The sequence below is a fragment of the Colius striatus genome, chromosome 12 (assembly GCF_028858725.1).
Source record: "Colius striatus isolate bColStr4 chromosome 12, bColStr4.1.hap1, whole genome shotgun sequence".
Lineage (NCBI taxonomy): Eukaryota > Metazoa > Chordata > Aves > Coliiformes > Coliidae > Colius > Colius striatus.
The window spans coordinates 13,095,427-13,109,551 of record NC_084770.1 but is presented as its reverse complement, the minus strand read 5'-3'; the positions used below and the strand labels follow the sequence as shown (position 1 = coordinate 13,109,551).

The 14,125-nt window shown below is 38.0% G+C and overlaps 1 protein-coding gene across 4 annotated transcripts in view; it reads right to left on the bottom strand.

The window, feature by feature from the left end:
- COL4A4 (collagen type IV alpha 4 chain) overlaps nucleotides 1–14,125 on the bottom strand; it is a 72,683-nt gene that overhangs the window by 18,632 nt on the left and 39,926 nt on the right. For all 4 annotated transcript variants that reach the window (XM_062005571.1, XM_062005573.1, XM_062005572.1 and 1 more), the window contains 15 exons: nucleotides 13,737–13,900; nucleotides 10,802–10,874; nucleotides 9,476–9,582; nucleotides 8,837–9,020; nucleotides 8,004–8,072; nucleotides 6,850–6,954; nucleotides 6,118–6,336; nucleotides 5,816–5,977; nucleotides 5,000–5,170; nucleotides 4,453–4,596; nucleotides 3,670–3,777; nucleotides 3,242–3,420; nucleotides 1,995–2,058; nucleotides 410–484; nucleotides 14–121 (listed from right to left, as the gene is read on the bottom strand). In XM_062005571.1, the coding sequence (XP_061861555.1) occupies nucleotides 14–121; nucleotides 410–484; nucleotides 1,995–2,058; nucleotides 3,242–3,420; nucleotides 3,670–3,777; nucleotides 4,453–4,596; nucleotides 5,000–5,170; nucleotides 5,816–5,977; nucleotides 6,118–6,336; nucleotides 6,850–6,954; nucleotides 8,004–8,072; nucleotides 8,837–9,020; nucleotides 9,476–9,582; nucleotides 10,802–10,874; nucleotides 13,737–13,900 (1,932 nt within the window). The remainder of the gene's footprint in view (nucleotides 1–13; nucleotides 122–409; nucleotides 485–1,994; nucleotides 2,059–3,241; nucleotides 3,421–3,669; nucleotides 3,778–4,452; nucleotides 4,597–4,999; nucleotides 5,171–5,815; nucleotides 5,978–6,117; nucleotides 6,337–6,849; nucleotides 6,955–8,003; nucleotides 8,073–8,836; nucleotides 9,021–9,475; nucleotides 9,583–10,801; nucleotides 10,875–13,736; nucleotides 13,901–14,125) is intronic.

Below are 14,125 nucleotides of genomic sequence, written 5' to 3'. Positions count from 1 at the left end.
ACTTTGGCATTACCTGGAAATCCAGGTATTCCTGGGTATCCAGGGTCACCCTTGGATCCTGGTCTTCCAGGTTGCCCTTGGATACCTGGTGAACCCTTCTCTCCTGGGGATCCACAGAGTCCTTAAAGGAAAAAAAAAATATATAAATTCTAGCATTTACTTGTTTAAAGTTGCCCATTTTTACTTTAAAAATAGGAAAGTTCAGTAAGGTGACCTAGACAACACTAGACTCTACCTCCTATGTTCATGTTAGCCTCAATGCACACTATGCTGCTTCTCCAGGCCCTGGGTTTGTAATTATAGAAAATACAGGTCAATTTGCACAGGAAGCAGAGCTCACTCTTCGCTAACTAAAGCAAGAGAAAATTAGTTCTGAAGTCCAATTTCTTCTTCAAGCAGACAGAGGTACCTGGTAATCCTGGATCTCCGGGAGGCCCTTTTAGACCATTTGTACCAAGCAGAAGAGTTGGGTCACCTCTCTTGCCTGTTGAGGTAAAAAGATTTTCACCCAAGAATCCTCTTCATCAACAAAACTAACACTAGATAATTTTGTAAGATCAAGTAATTTACTCATAGATATTAACTGCTGTAATGGAGACTGAGAGAACACAGAATGAAAAATGCTTTGGCACATGCAAATTGTCTGTCAGCTCGGCTTTGTCTTGAAGTACTAACTCAGTCTGTTTAGTAGGACTCCTGGCAGTATTCATGTAAATTTCCCTAATGAGAAAAAGAAGAAAACCAGAATTTATAGGAACTTTCCCAATACTGACAGGCCATACTGAAAATGAAGGAGGTTGTATACATTCCCTATAACATGTTACTAAAGACAATATCTTATATAAGTTTGTGAGGTTGTGTCAAATCAAAACAGCATGAGTGTATTTACTTAGTAAAGACACTGTAGGAATCAGCTGGGAGCTTAAAGCCATCACCTTCGTCTTTCTGTCTGTGCTGAAATCCCTGTTTTACAGAACCAATCATTCTCATCAATTTTGCCTTATATTGTCTGTACAAATGTCTGGCCTCTGCTACCTATTCAAGCGATCTCCAGCTTGTCTGATTTTGCTGTGCAGAGTTAAGAGGAAATATCAAGTTGAGTGTTACTAGAAATCCCCTGTGCTTTACTGGCTCTTTCCTGCTTTAGTTTTAAGGGTAACTTGTCCAGTAAATTTGTTTTCTTTATATTGAGTATTGTTCTCTACTTTTTTGTGTGAATACCCTCCCTGGATGAGAAGGTTTTGAATTATTGAAGACATGGAAAATGTAACTGAGAAAAGAATTTCTCTTGTCCCCTTAATGTTTTGGTTTTTTTTCCAGGCAATGATTTCTGTTATTTATTAGAATTAAAATCCTGTTCCAAGGAAATCTGGGATATGATGGATGACACCATTTTGTATTTCTTTGAAACACTTTTAAAATATCTAAATATTTTAGAAAAATATTTCAGAGTAAACTGATGCAAAAAAACCCAAAACTTCTTATTTCCAACTGAATAATGTTGAATGCAAATGTATGAACTCTGACTCATTTGTTATGCTCCACTTTCAGGAGTTCCAAGAATTCAAAAATCACAGCCTGCAGAACACTCAAAAGTGAGTGGTGAAAAACAAAAGGAAAGTAATGCTGGAATATTTTTAAAATTCCACATATCTGTATAATATACTGCAATACCACAGAGGATTTCATTTGCTCTAATTTGATTTGACAAATTTTACAGATCCATGAGAGTGGGTGCATTTGGATTTTTTAAACTCTATGAAATTTGACATAAATGTATCTTCTAAATTAGTAAGACCTACTTTAGAACAAATTCTAAAAGAATATATTGAAGTGCAAATTTTGCCTTTATGTAAGTCAGACTTGTTTCTAATGACATTCCAGTTTGAATGATCTTCATTTCTTCCCTGTTTTCCCTTTTCTAGTGAGTACTTGCCATCTATCAGAGCATACAGATCCTAATAATACTGCTCTTTTCAAAAGCATGTCATTACCTTTAGATCCTTTCTGGCCTGTTAGTCCTGGATTTCCAGGGATTCCTTGGAAGCCAATGTCACCCTGTTTTTAAAAGCAAAATATAAATGTTTGACATGTGATATGTGTAGCAGGAATGATCTATAGAATCATGGAACCACTGAATGATAGGGGTTGGAAGGGACCTTTAGAAAGCATTTGGTTCTGTTATGCTGGTAAATAGACCAGCAATCAATATGAATAGCAAAACTGTACCTTAAGCTCAACAGAAAAACATGCTGTCTGTCACACATCTAACACTGACCACTAACACTTCCAAGAAACTGTAGATTAGACTTGCTAATCATTTCAAATTTGTGCTTTTGTGGTTTATGCTAACTCTTGGCTTGAACAACTTAAGTTCCCCACAGATGGCTTCAGTAATTTGATAAAAATTTACTAAATACTATGGTTTGTTACCCAAAATTTACTATAAATGTTAACTATAAATATGTTGTGATGTAACAGTAAAAATACAGAGATCTCTCAATTTTCTTTTGAATAACGACTTAGAATCATCAAAACACAGATTATCTCTTCAAAGAAATATAAGACGAGCCAAGCCAAGATATGTCCCTTTACCAAAAAAAGAATTGTGCTTTATGCTTCATGTAACCTCACTGCCTGTCTGCCTAATATACAGGCCAGTGATGAATTTTACTTGATTTCCATATGTGATATATATGTGGTTTTGTGTATTTTCTCTTGAACAATCCTGCTTGCCTGGGTTCTGTTTGGTCTAAGTTGTCAGTATGGACATAGACTTGGTTTGCCTTGTCCATTGGCTTGGCTGCTCCACATAGCAAGATTTGATGAAGCAGCTGTATATTCATTTCATACTTGTGCTGCTGCTATGTTATGATCTCTGCAGTAAGTGATTTGTCAATCTGTTCTTAGGAATAATACTAAAGACGTGACTGTGCATCCATTTTTTTCCCCTCTAATTAGTGCAGAGTAGCCTGGACTTACACCAAGTGGCAATTAAAAAAAATCAAGACATGCAGCAAGGGGAAAGGCCCTTTACTGACTGATAACATTTTAGCAGGAACTGTAGCCAAAGCATTGAAGTATTGCATTAAGGAATTTACTTTTGCTATGATACTGACAGTCTATTCTCAGGAGGAACATCTAATGGGTAAGTACAATGGAAGTACCCTTCATCCCTCCACCCTTCTTGGAGGTAGGAGATAATAGAAAGTCTGTGACATTTCCCTTCCATTTTGTTTACCTGGTCACCTGGTTGTCCTTGAAAACCCACAATTCCTTTAGAGCCCTTTGGTCCTGGGAATCCCCGTGATCCAGGAAACCCCATCAGTCCAGTGTCCCCCTGGCCACCTGGCAGTCCTGGGACACCATTCTTCCCTGGAAATCCTGGAGTGCCTCTAAAACCAGTATTGCCTTTTTCACCTGAAGTTAATTGCAGAACAAGATAATGACCAATACAGTCAAGCCATTATTTGACACTTATTTTGACTACTGCTATGCTTTCACACTTATACTGCCTTGGTAAGTGTCCAAAGAAACCAGCCTGCTGGTTAAGAATCTATAAACACAATAAGGTTGCTGGATGTTACTGCAGCTACGAGTCCAAACCGTGAAAAAGACCAGTGATTTCTGTCAGATGAATGTGATGTGTGTGAGGTTTCATGAACTTACCTCTTTCACCTCTAACTCCGTTCTCACCAGGAAACCCTGGTTCCCCCTTTTGTCCCTTCTCAAGACGGATGTTAATGCAGCCACTGTCTCCTGCAGGCCCTCTTTCACCTTTGAGCCAAACATATGGGGTGTAAGTAAATCCTCATGACTGACACGTCATGAATGAAAGTTAATTTTCATGAAGACTTCCCTAACAGAGAAAAACCTTCAAATACTAATGCAATTCTCTCTTGTTTCAGCAGGCTCACTGCTAACACAATTTATTAACCTCCTCTTGCTTTTAAGTTACTTCAGTGGTAACCCAGGTGATGTTAAATCTGAGTTATTCCCTGCTGGTCTGGAATATGAGAGATGGCAAATACGTTGTCCACTCCACAGTGTACTGCCTGTGATTGCACCTTGGAGGTGATTATTCTCTTATATTAATATTAGAGAGATTATTTCCTGTACATTTTACACAGACTGAAGAACAGAGGCAATACGATAGAAAACTTGAAAAATCTAAAGCTTCAGGTGTATACAGGACAAAACTCAAGGTTTGAATAAGTGATCCTACTCTGCTTGACTTAGTGGTAAATGTACCTATTGATCTGAGTGGAATTAATTCTTCTGTAGTTATTTTTCATTATGTATTTGTGAGATAACTGGATACTAAATACTAGTATTTAATATGTCTGAAAATAGATGTGAATAGACACTTATGACAAAGTAAACCTATTCCTAGCACAGTAGTAACAAAACTAACAGTAACATAACTACAGAGGGAAGGGGATTTTTACAAACCTTTTATTCCCATATCCCCACATTCTCCACTAGGCCCAGGTGGACCCATATTTCCTTCTTCACCTTTTACACCAGAGATTCCCATTGGGCCTTGTGTTCCTGGGAGTCCTGGGAATCCTTGGGGTCCTTGAATCCCTTTGCTTCCTGGTAATATTACAATGCTTTATTGACATATTCAGTCTGTTATGAGGTTGCTGTTATATATAAAGCAAAAGGCAGGAAGTTGAGAAGGACTCCTTAGGAAATCACCAAAGCTAGAGAACCAATAGATGCAGTATGGCTTCAAGCCAAGGTCAAATTTGTCTTGAAATCCAGACTGCCTTGAAGCAAACATCTTCCTCCTCCCTGCTGCCACTCCTTGGCAATTTACAATAAGTACTAAAGCAGTTATCCCAAACGCATCTTATATGCAATGCATAGTCTGAGTTACCACCAGATTTTGCACGTGGCTACTGGAAATCATTGTGTACTGCTTTAACAACAGTAGAAATAGCTCCCTCTGCAAGAGAAGCAATAGATGAGATGTTTTGCAGGATGTTTAATGTACCTGTTTGTCCTGGGAACCCAGGTGGTCCTCTATTGCCTGGAAGTCCTGGAAGCCCTCGGGAGCCTGGAAGACCTGGGGCACCTCGTGATCCAGGAGAACCTTTGACACCTTTGATTCCAGGTGGCCCAGCTAGGCCCCTGTCTCCTCTTTGACCTTTAAAGCCTGGTAAGCCTGAGAAAAAGAGCTTTAATCTATGTATGTGAATGCAGGAAAATGGTTCAGCAATTGTATATAAAAAATAGAAAGTGACAGATTTTGGTATAAGTTCAAATTCGATCAAACATGGCAAGATAACTTGGAAACTTTGCTACCATGCTAGAGTCCTACATTTCTCACCTGGAATGTTTCTTTTCTTGTATTTCTTTAGTGCCAGACATATTAGTCAAATTGTCCTGTGAAAAATCCCTACTAATCTGTAAATATTTTTTATATATGTCTACTGCTCTCCCTAAATAACAATTCCATTTGAGAATAAGGAATATAAAAGTATCACAGTAAAGACAGGAGCTCAGTTAAGTTGATGAGCACAACGGAATAAGAGATAACTCTTGTATTTATTAATTGACACAATGAACACTGTAATTTGGCCAATTAAGGAAGAGTGTGGAAAAGGAAAGAAAACTGGGAAAGATCTGAGATGCACAATATACATTCCCTGAGTTTAAGGAAATGTGCAAAACACTGAGTACATTTCCACTAATGAGCAGCTGCTATGGAAACATTTGCCATGCCAGGCACAAAAATCACGTGACTAAATCTGCAAGAAAAGATGCGCAGAGCTTAGAGCTGTGAGGCAACCTGATGGATGTGGTGTACCTTGATGCCCTGGCAGGCCCATGACACCTGTGAGTCCTGGTGGCCCTGGTAAGCCCGTGTCACATGGTGGACCAGGTAAGCCTGGACAGCCTGGGGCACCTATATCACCTTCGGGGCCTCTGAAACCTTTGGCACCTGGAAATCCTGGGGTACCAGGCTGCCCTGGAAACAAAACCAAAATAACACAAATGTTGTTATTAAACAAAAAAGTGAAATGTTTTAGTTTCATTCCTCACCATCTCTCAGAGCTCCTAATTGTAATTTTGAAACACATCAGAATGCTTAAAAAACATGCCTCATACCTTGAAACCCAGGAACGCCTGGATCACCCCTTGCTCCTTGTGCACCAGGCTGTCCTGGCAGCCCCCTGTTGCCTGGGATTCCTGGAGGACCATATGTTGTATCACCTGGAACACCTTTCTGACCATCTCTGCCAGGTGGGCCTGGAGGGCCATTTATACCATCGACTGTAGATCCTCTTTCACCTTCGTCACCAGGATCACCAGCTTCACCTTGAAAGCCTGTTAATATGATTTTCAAATACAAACAGGGCAAAATTCAGAAGTTGTTTGAGGTTCCCCCTCCTCCTCAAACTGTAGAATATTACAATGGAAATTTAACCAGAATTAAATTATCACTTTGCAAAGAAAAATAACACTGTACATTAAACGTCAGGTTTCTCATACAACTAATGATACACGAGGACTGAGGAGGGAGTTACTCCTGTGGGAAATGACAGTGGTTTTCTTTGGAGCAGCATCCACCTTGTCTATGGTCACCCTTGTCCAGTTCAATCCCTTTGCTAAAATGAAACTAATTGTTTCCAATGTTCTGAGAAAACTTCCTCTCTAGTCACTGAACTTTAGGTTATTGCAGTGCTGGGGGAAAGAAAGGGAAACTGGTAAAGATTCCTCTTCCCTTAGCTTCTGATGAAAGGTGCTTCCTATTCTGCTCTACCATGTTCTATCTTCACTTGCATCTGTGCCTTACAGCTTGTCCAGCAGGTCTCCTGGATTAAGAAAAGCACATTTTACCTTCTGGCCCAGGGATTCCTGCTCCTGGCCTGCCTCGATAGCCTTTGTGCCCATCAAAGCCATTTGGTCCAGGACGACCAGGGAGTCCTTTTAAACCCTTTGGTCCTGGAAAAAGAAATTATGTAAAAAAACCCAAAATATCCAAACCCCAACACAGCTCTAAAATGTGTTACCCAAGGAAACAGTATTGCATCTTTATCCTATGCAAATTCAAGCACTTTGAAGGCAAGCTCATTTCATCTGCTGATAACATTTTGGACAAAAGCCACCACCCAAGTCACAACCAAATGCATGGTTGCTGTTTTTCTAAATAGACTTGTTTCCTAATCCATAAACAGCAGACTGCAAAGTACCAGATCAGAAAAAAGCCCACAACTGTAACATTTTAATGTTACAAGACATCAACAATATTAACCTAGTAAATGACAGGAGTCAACTCAAATTCTTACACTGTCTTGTGCTATATGCTGCTTCTGGAATGGTGCAGAGGAGCTTAATACACCAATCCTTGTTCTCTCATGTCTGTATACACCGATGTCAGGGAGATGGGTAATACCATATTAAGCAGCTTGAAAGTCCAGTATCTCTATTTGTATTTCAAGTGTTTTGGAGGTGATCACAAGTAGCATTTTGCCAGTTTCTGGATGACTTATCAGAATTTAAATTAAGTTGAACAAGTTAAAGTAGTGGCAGTAAGTACTCAGATTTTAGGAGTCAATTGCAACTTGCCATGAGCAATATAGTTTCTAAATTCCTGAATTCCATCCTTGTAGCGTATCTTTGCCTCACACACCCTTTTTTCCCCAGTCTCCAGATGTACATAGTCTATCTCTTATCCAACTCCAGCCACCTGCAGATTTTACAGACTCTCATGGGTTTTAATTGAGGCAGGATGGACTTCCAAGCTACCTGCATTTAGTCATTTCTGTGGAGGCAGCCTGAACATTTTGATCACGTAAACTGTAGCTATCTGACTCTTGATTCTACTAGATTCGTATATTCCTGTATACCTACAGTTCTACATATTGAGACATGTATCTGTTGAAAAAGTAGACTAGTGAATCTTTGTAGGACACCTTTTTTTTTTTTTTTTAAATTAGCACCTTAAAACCTCTTTCAATTAAAACCAAAAATTCTCCCATCTGTAAACATACCTGGAATACCTTTAAAACCTGGAGGACCTGGATTTCCAGGATATGGTAACGTAATGCAGACAGTCTCACCTGAAGCAAGAGGGAGAAAGAAACTGGCCTATTTGATTTTAGAATAAATGGAGTCTGAATGTTTACTGTAATATTTCTGTGGGACTAACCAACTAGATGTAAAATAAAGGTAAAAAGAAGGGAATGTTGTTGCACATTGTTATTTCCATATTATTTCAGGTTTTATAGAGAACTTGAAAATATTTTCTGCTTGAGATTCATTTTGTAGAGAGCACTGTTAATGATTCAAATTGTTGCACTATAGTTGTATTCTGTGAAGACAAAACATTTTTCTTTTCTCCTTACAGAAAGTTGTCTTTACAAGCCTTTTGCAAGAAAGAATATTTTCAGCTGTGTACATTTTAGATTCAGTTATCACTGATACAGTTATCAGTGTAGAATTCTTATTATTTTGTTAGGGATTTTTTATAACCAAAAACCAGACCAAGCCTTAAGTATGAGTTGTATATTCCTACTCCTTCAGCAAAAGAGCATCACCTTGCAATTCCTTACACTCAGGAATACTCTTCACTCCAGAAAATCATTCTTGTGGTAGTGTGCAAGTGGTACTTTGCAAGTATAAGGCCTCTGGAAATCCGTATTGTCAGTAGTGTCTGCTGCTAAATGCTGACAGTACTGTACCTTTCAGTAGCCATGTTTCACATGACCACTGCTTGCCAAAATTTATTTTCACTATAAATACTGTATATAATGCATATGAAACTGTAATGCTTCCTACCAAAGTTATATTTTATATGGTTCTTAATGCAAACATTGAAAATTACCTTTTTGTCCCTTTGGACCAGGTGGCCCAACGTTACCAGTATCACCGAAGTCTCCAGGGCTACCTCTGACTCCTGGAGGGCCAGGAAACCCCAAACCAGGCAATCCCATCTGTCCTTTTACCCCAGGAAGTCCTGGGACCCCAGGGAACCCTTTATCACCTGGCACTGGTACTGCAGAATCACCCTAAAAGAAAGAAATTGTTTGTAAGTAATAACAAGACCTGTCTTCTTTCTTCTCTTTGATTATCAAAAGCCATGTTAGAGAATTATCTGGAGAAACCACTCTTCCATAATTGACTACATTGATGATGCTACTACTTTTTATTAGTAAAGGGCACTAGGAACAAAGAGTAGAATTTTGGGGTCTTTTTTTAATTCCTGATCTCATACTACTGGCACACAGTGCATGCATAAGTTATATTTATATACCAAAATAAATAGCTTTACTCTCAAGGAAACAATTGTTCAACAGATAAAAACAACCTTTTTTTATACAGGTTAATATAAAATTACAAAAGTGATTAATCTACTAGGAATATGGAATAAAATTGTGCTTTTCATTCTGTAGTTCACCTTTCATAAGAAAGTATGTTAACTGAACTCAAGAGGTTAAAATCAGTTGACAGAAGTCAAATGTACCTCAGCTCCTTTTTCCCCAGGCAATCCTAGTTCCCCATCTCTGCCATCATTACCTCTTTGGCCTGGCAATCCTGGAACCCCAGCAGGACCTCTTTCACCTTTTACTCCTTAAAACAATTTGGAAAACAAAAATAGTATTTGCAGTAAGTTTTGGGGCTTTTTGATTTCTGCTCAGGTAAATGCTGGGTAACCATTCAGCATTATCTGTACGATAACTTCCACACTCTTCAATTCACATTTCCTTAAGGAGCTATTTTAGGCTTAGAAAGGCAGTACGTGGTTGGACGCCTCAAGGAATAACTTGGTCTCTCTGTAAAAGACATGTTTACAGGCACCACAAGAATGTGGCTTTTGTTCATGCTATGTACAGAGTGAAAATATTTTGCTATTGAAATCAGAGTTTTACTCTTGATTTCAGTGCAATCAGGATATAGCAATACCATATGATGCAGAATATTTGCATCAATATTCCCCAAAGGGTTTTCTTATCTTGCACTGACATTTATGAAAATGAAATTAGAGCATAGACAATAAAAGTATTCTAACTCAAAGATTCATTGTGCTGTGTCAAGAAATCCTTTGCAAATAAACAGCAACTGTTTTGCCCTGCTCCAACATCTGTAAAGGAAACATAGGCATGCAAAGCTAAGCTAACTTTTCACAAACAATAAAACGGGCAATCTTTTGTCTGAATAACTAGTTTAGCATTTCTAACTAAGCTTTGTCATCAGATTGCTGTAATTTGTTGTTCCCTGTTTCTTTTGCTTTCGCAAACCATAACCATAACTGCAGAGAGCTTTTGATCTATTTAATTACAGGAATTTAAGTTGTGCAACTGGTGGCCTATTGTTTCTCCTCAATGCCTGGTCAAGAGTAATTTTTAGAAATAGGAGCAGGAATCTGAGTAGCCACTGAGACTGAGTTTTTCCCCAAGAAGGACATTAGTGGTTTCAGTTGAGGTAACAGCTGGGATATCGGCATATGACACTTCAGGAGGTGGCTTCATATTTCTACATGCTTTCACAGTAACTGTATTCTACTTAGTTTTTGCTATGCAGACCTCTGTAACACCCTGATTATCAATCACATGACATGAGAATTCATTTATTAGCATTATTATCCTATAAAACATGGTGTTGATTTTGTATTTAGTAAGAGGATGAACACAATGGTACCATGATAGCAGTTTGGATATAAGTGTTTTCTAGGCTTCAGGAACTTACTAAACTAATGACTTCAATAAAGAGGAGATGAATATGGTTTTCTCACACTATTGCCTAGGCATTGTATAGGAAACAAAAGGCCAATGACAAAATGTGCATTTACCTTTTATTCTAACTCTTCCTGGATCACCCTTCTCTCCTTTTTCACCATGTTGTCCATCAGGACCAGGTGTCCCCTTATAGAGAAAAAGCAAAGAAAAAAAAAAAAGGATCACTTATCTCTTTTGACATCTATAGAGGTGTGTGAATAGCACCTGGCTTTTTCAGTCTGACTCTGCCAAATGCCCAGATCCAGAACTATAAGAAGTTGAAATGCTAGAAGAATTGTGTCTGTGGCCAAACATATCTAGGGCTGTAAATGCAAGACTATGGAGATGTAAATGATACATAAACTATTTCCCCTGCAGACTTCAACCCACAATCCACTGATGCTGTGCAGGAAGGGAATCTCTGGAGAGCAGTCACTGCTGGATGAGGCTGTCCTCCCAGAAGTGAACATAGCAGGAGGTAAGTGATGCTTTTTTGCTGAGTGAAAGCCTACAAAGCTGTCAACCAAAAATTTCATCTATGTCTTGTTAGGTATCTGATATTGTCAGAGTAAGCTATGGCTTGACCACTTTAGAGGGGAAAAGAAATGCTTTTTGCACTGATTTGTGCACTCACTTCTCCAAGCAGAGTGTGGTTTGTGTATCATCATTGGTGAGGTTCTGGTCTTGCAACCATACACGTGGATAAGTATGTTTTACCAAGTGAAATATACACAGAAGTTAGAAGCCCTGAAGGTTGAAAAACTGGGGTATTATTTAGACAATTTCGTCTTATTCAAAATCTTTCCCTAAGAAATAGATGGATAAAATAAAATTTATGAAGTGACTATAAATCTTGACAATTGCAAAACAGGCAGGAGACCTCTGAAAAATGTGGTGTTTCTGAAAATAGCAGTGACTGTTTGTTAAAATGGCTAAATCTTTGAGTTGGCAGTGACCAGTTATTAGTGTTTGAAACTCAAAATGAGATATTTGAGAAGAAAAGAGAGCAGAAAAATGAGAAAAAGTATATATGTAGGAAATTCATTAGACCAAAGCACTACTGAAACAAAGTGAATTATTTATTTCCAAACTAATTACTTTGTAGTGGTTTCTCACTTAAGCAACCTAAGAACATGAAAGTGTTTGGGACAAGGCTTTAAATTTTATTTCAGAATACAAAAGCTAAAACATACCTTCAATAGTAATCAAAAGATTGAAATCTCACATAATCTGCTCAGATATTAGGATTTTATGAAAAGAAACCATTTGAACTTGTAACAAATCCATTTGAACTAGAATGACAGAGCCTCTCCACCTCCTTCCTTCAGTCTCACAATGGTTTGGTTTGGTTTTGTTTTCTTTTGAAAGAAAATGTTCTGGAAACTTTTAAGCAATTCCTCATGTGAAAATGAGTTCTGCTATTAAAACCAAACCTCAAAAATCCTCAAACAAACAAAAAAAACCTATAAGGGAATAGTCACAAAGCCAAGCATACAGCAGTGTTATATATTTTCAAATAAATTGGTCTCACACACAAAGTATATTAACCCCTCCCCCTCTATTTGGCAGTATTTTGGTATGCAGCATCCTGGATGTACAGTCCACATGTCAGACCAGAACTAGTGGAACAAAATCATAGCAAATCCAGTAAAAAATCATTTTATCATGTATTCTAAAGCAGTCATGGTGTTTGGAATTATTGCTCACTATGGGGAATAATATAAACTATATGAAGCATATTAAAGAAAATAAGTAATAGCTAGTCTCACCGAGTTAGGCAACAAGCATCACACAGTAAATTACTGACCCTGTAAATATATAGGTCTTGAGCTCACATTTATTTTGTTTGTTCATCCTGCTGACAGACAATTATAAAGTAGAAATATATATCTGACCTAAAGATACCTTTCAAATATTTCTTAACTACTCTCCTCTACCTTGCTGTGAAAAACCTTTATAGGGTTTTTTCCATTAAAAAAATGGATGTCAGATTTGTTTACACTGGAACAAACTCATTTTAGGAAAAAATGAACATTGTATGTTGATGTCAAATGATTCTAGTACTCAGAATCTTTACTACCAAAGAAGTTCATTTAGTTTCTGCTCTTGAAGAGCTTTAAATGAAATTTATATTGCAAGGAAGATATTTCAGCAAATGAAAAGTCTTCATTTTGATGGTTATAGTAGCATTTCCTTCTAAGAACTATTAAGGGTTTTTTTTTCACTCTATTTCAGCTTCATTGCTGATATGTTTGTCAGAGAGAGCCAAGGAATTACCTATAGTAGCTGATCCTTGCTGTGAACAAACTTTGGCTGAGTACTGACTGAAAACAGGAGATTGTAAATTAACATGGAATAGTAATGGGATAAATGCTAACAAATAGCAACGCCTTTCAGACTCTGTGGGAGTGAAAGACTACATTTTGTTCAGATTGCCTCATAAAATAAATAAAGTATATCAAATAAATTAAGCTTTTCAAATCACTTCTTAAAAAAGGAAGTAAAAATGACTTGAAATGCCTGAATAAAATCAAGTATTCCTTTTTTCTCCAGATGGGCTGTTGACATGAATTTTGTCTTGACCTGCTGACATGATGCAATTCTTTGCCTTGATAAGATTTTGCTGGAAATGCTTTCCTTTCAAATAACCAAAAAAGCATCTTCAGTGAATCAATCTGTGCATCTACTGTGTTTTCAAGAAAAACAATGGCTATTCAAAACTAGAAGAAAAACAAGTCAAAAGAAAAAAAGATGAACATACACTAGTTTTCCTAAGCCTCCTGACCACCCTACAAACATAACATAGGCTTCTGTCCCTCACTGTAAAACTGCTCACTGCCACAAGGGAAATCAGATAGAAGCTAATAAAAGCATCCTCCCACAGGACTGCAATAAGAAAAATGGATAAAACTTTCAGATAGGTTTTCCTGTATCCCTCTGCTTAAATGCCTCATGTGTAAGTGGTAACTTGATATTATTTATTTACTGAAGCTCACATAAACTACTCACAGGTAGCCCTGGTGATCCCATCGCACCAGACAAGCCTGCATCGCCCTTCTCTCCATGTCTTCCAGGGTATCCCATTTGTCCTTTCTGTCCTTGAGTACCTGGAGGTCCTTGCGTACCACGGGGACCAGGAGGACCAGCACTACATGAGCAGAAGCCTTGATTTCCTATGTGAATGTGTCAAAATTACATTGAAACAGTTGCAAAATTCATATATAAAAAGTAACACTGCTCTTTTCTGTGTGGGTAGTTCACAGACCATTTTACTTCCTTGCATCTTCCAAAGGAGTGAAGCATGCCAGTCTCTTTTTACAGTGCCCAGTAATTGAGTCTACTGACTTAGCAGTTCCAATGCCAACAGGCCATTTAACTCCACACTTTGATGGGCCTTA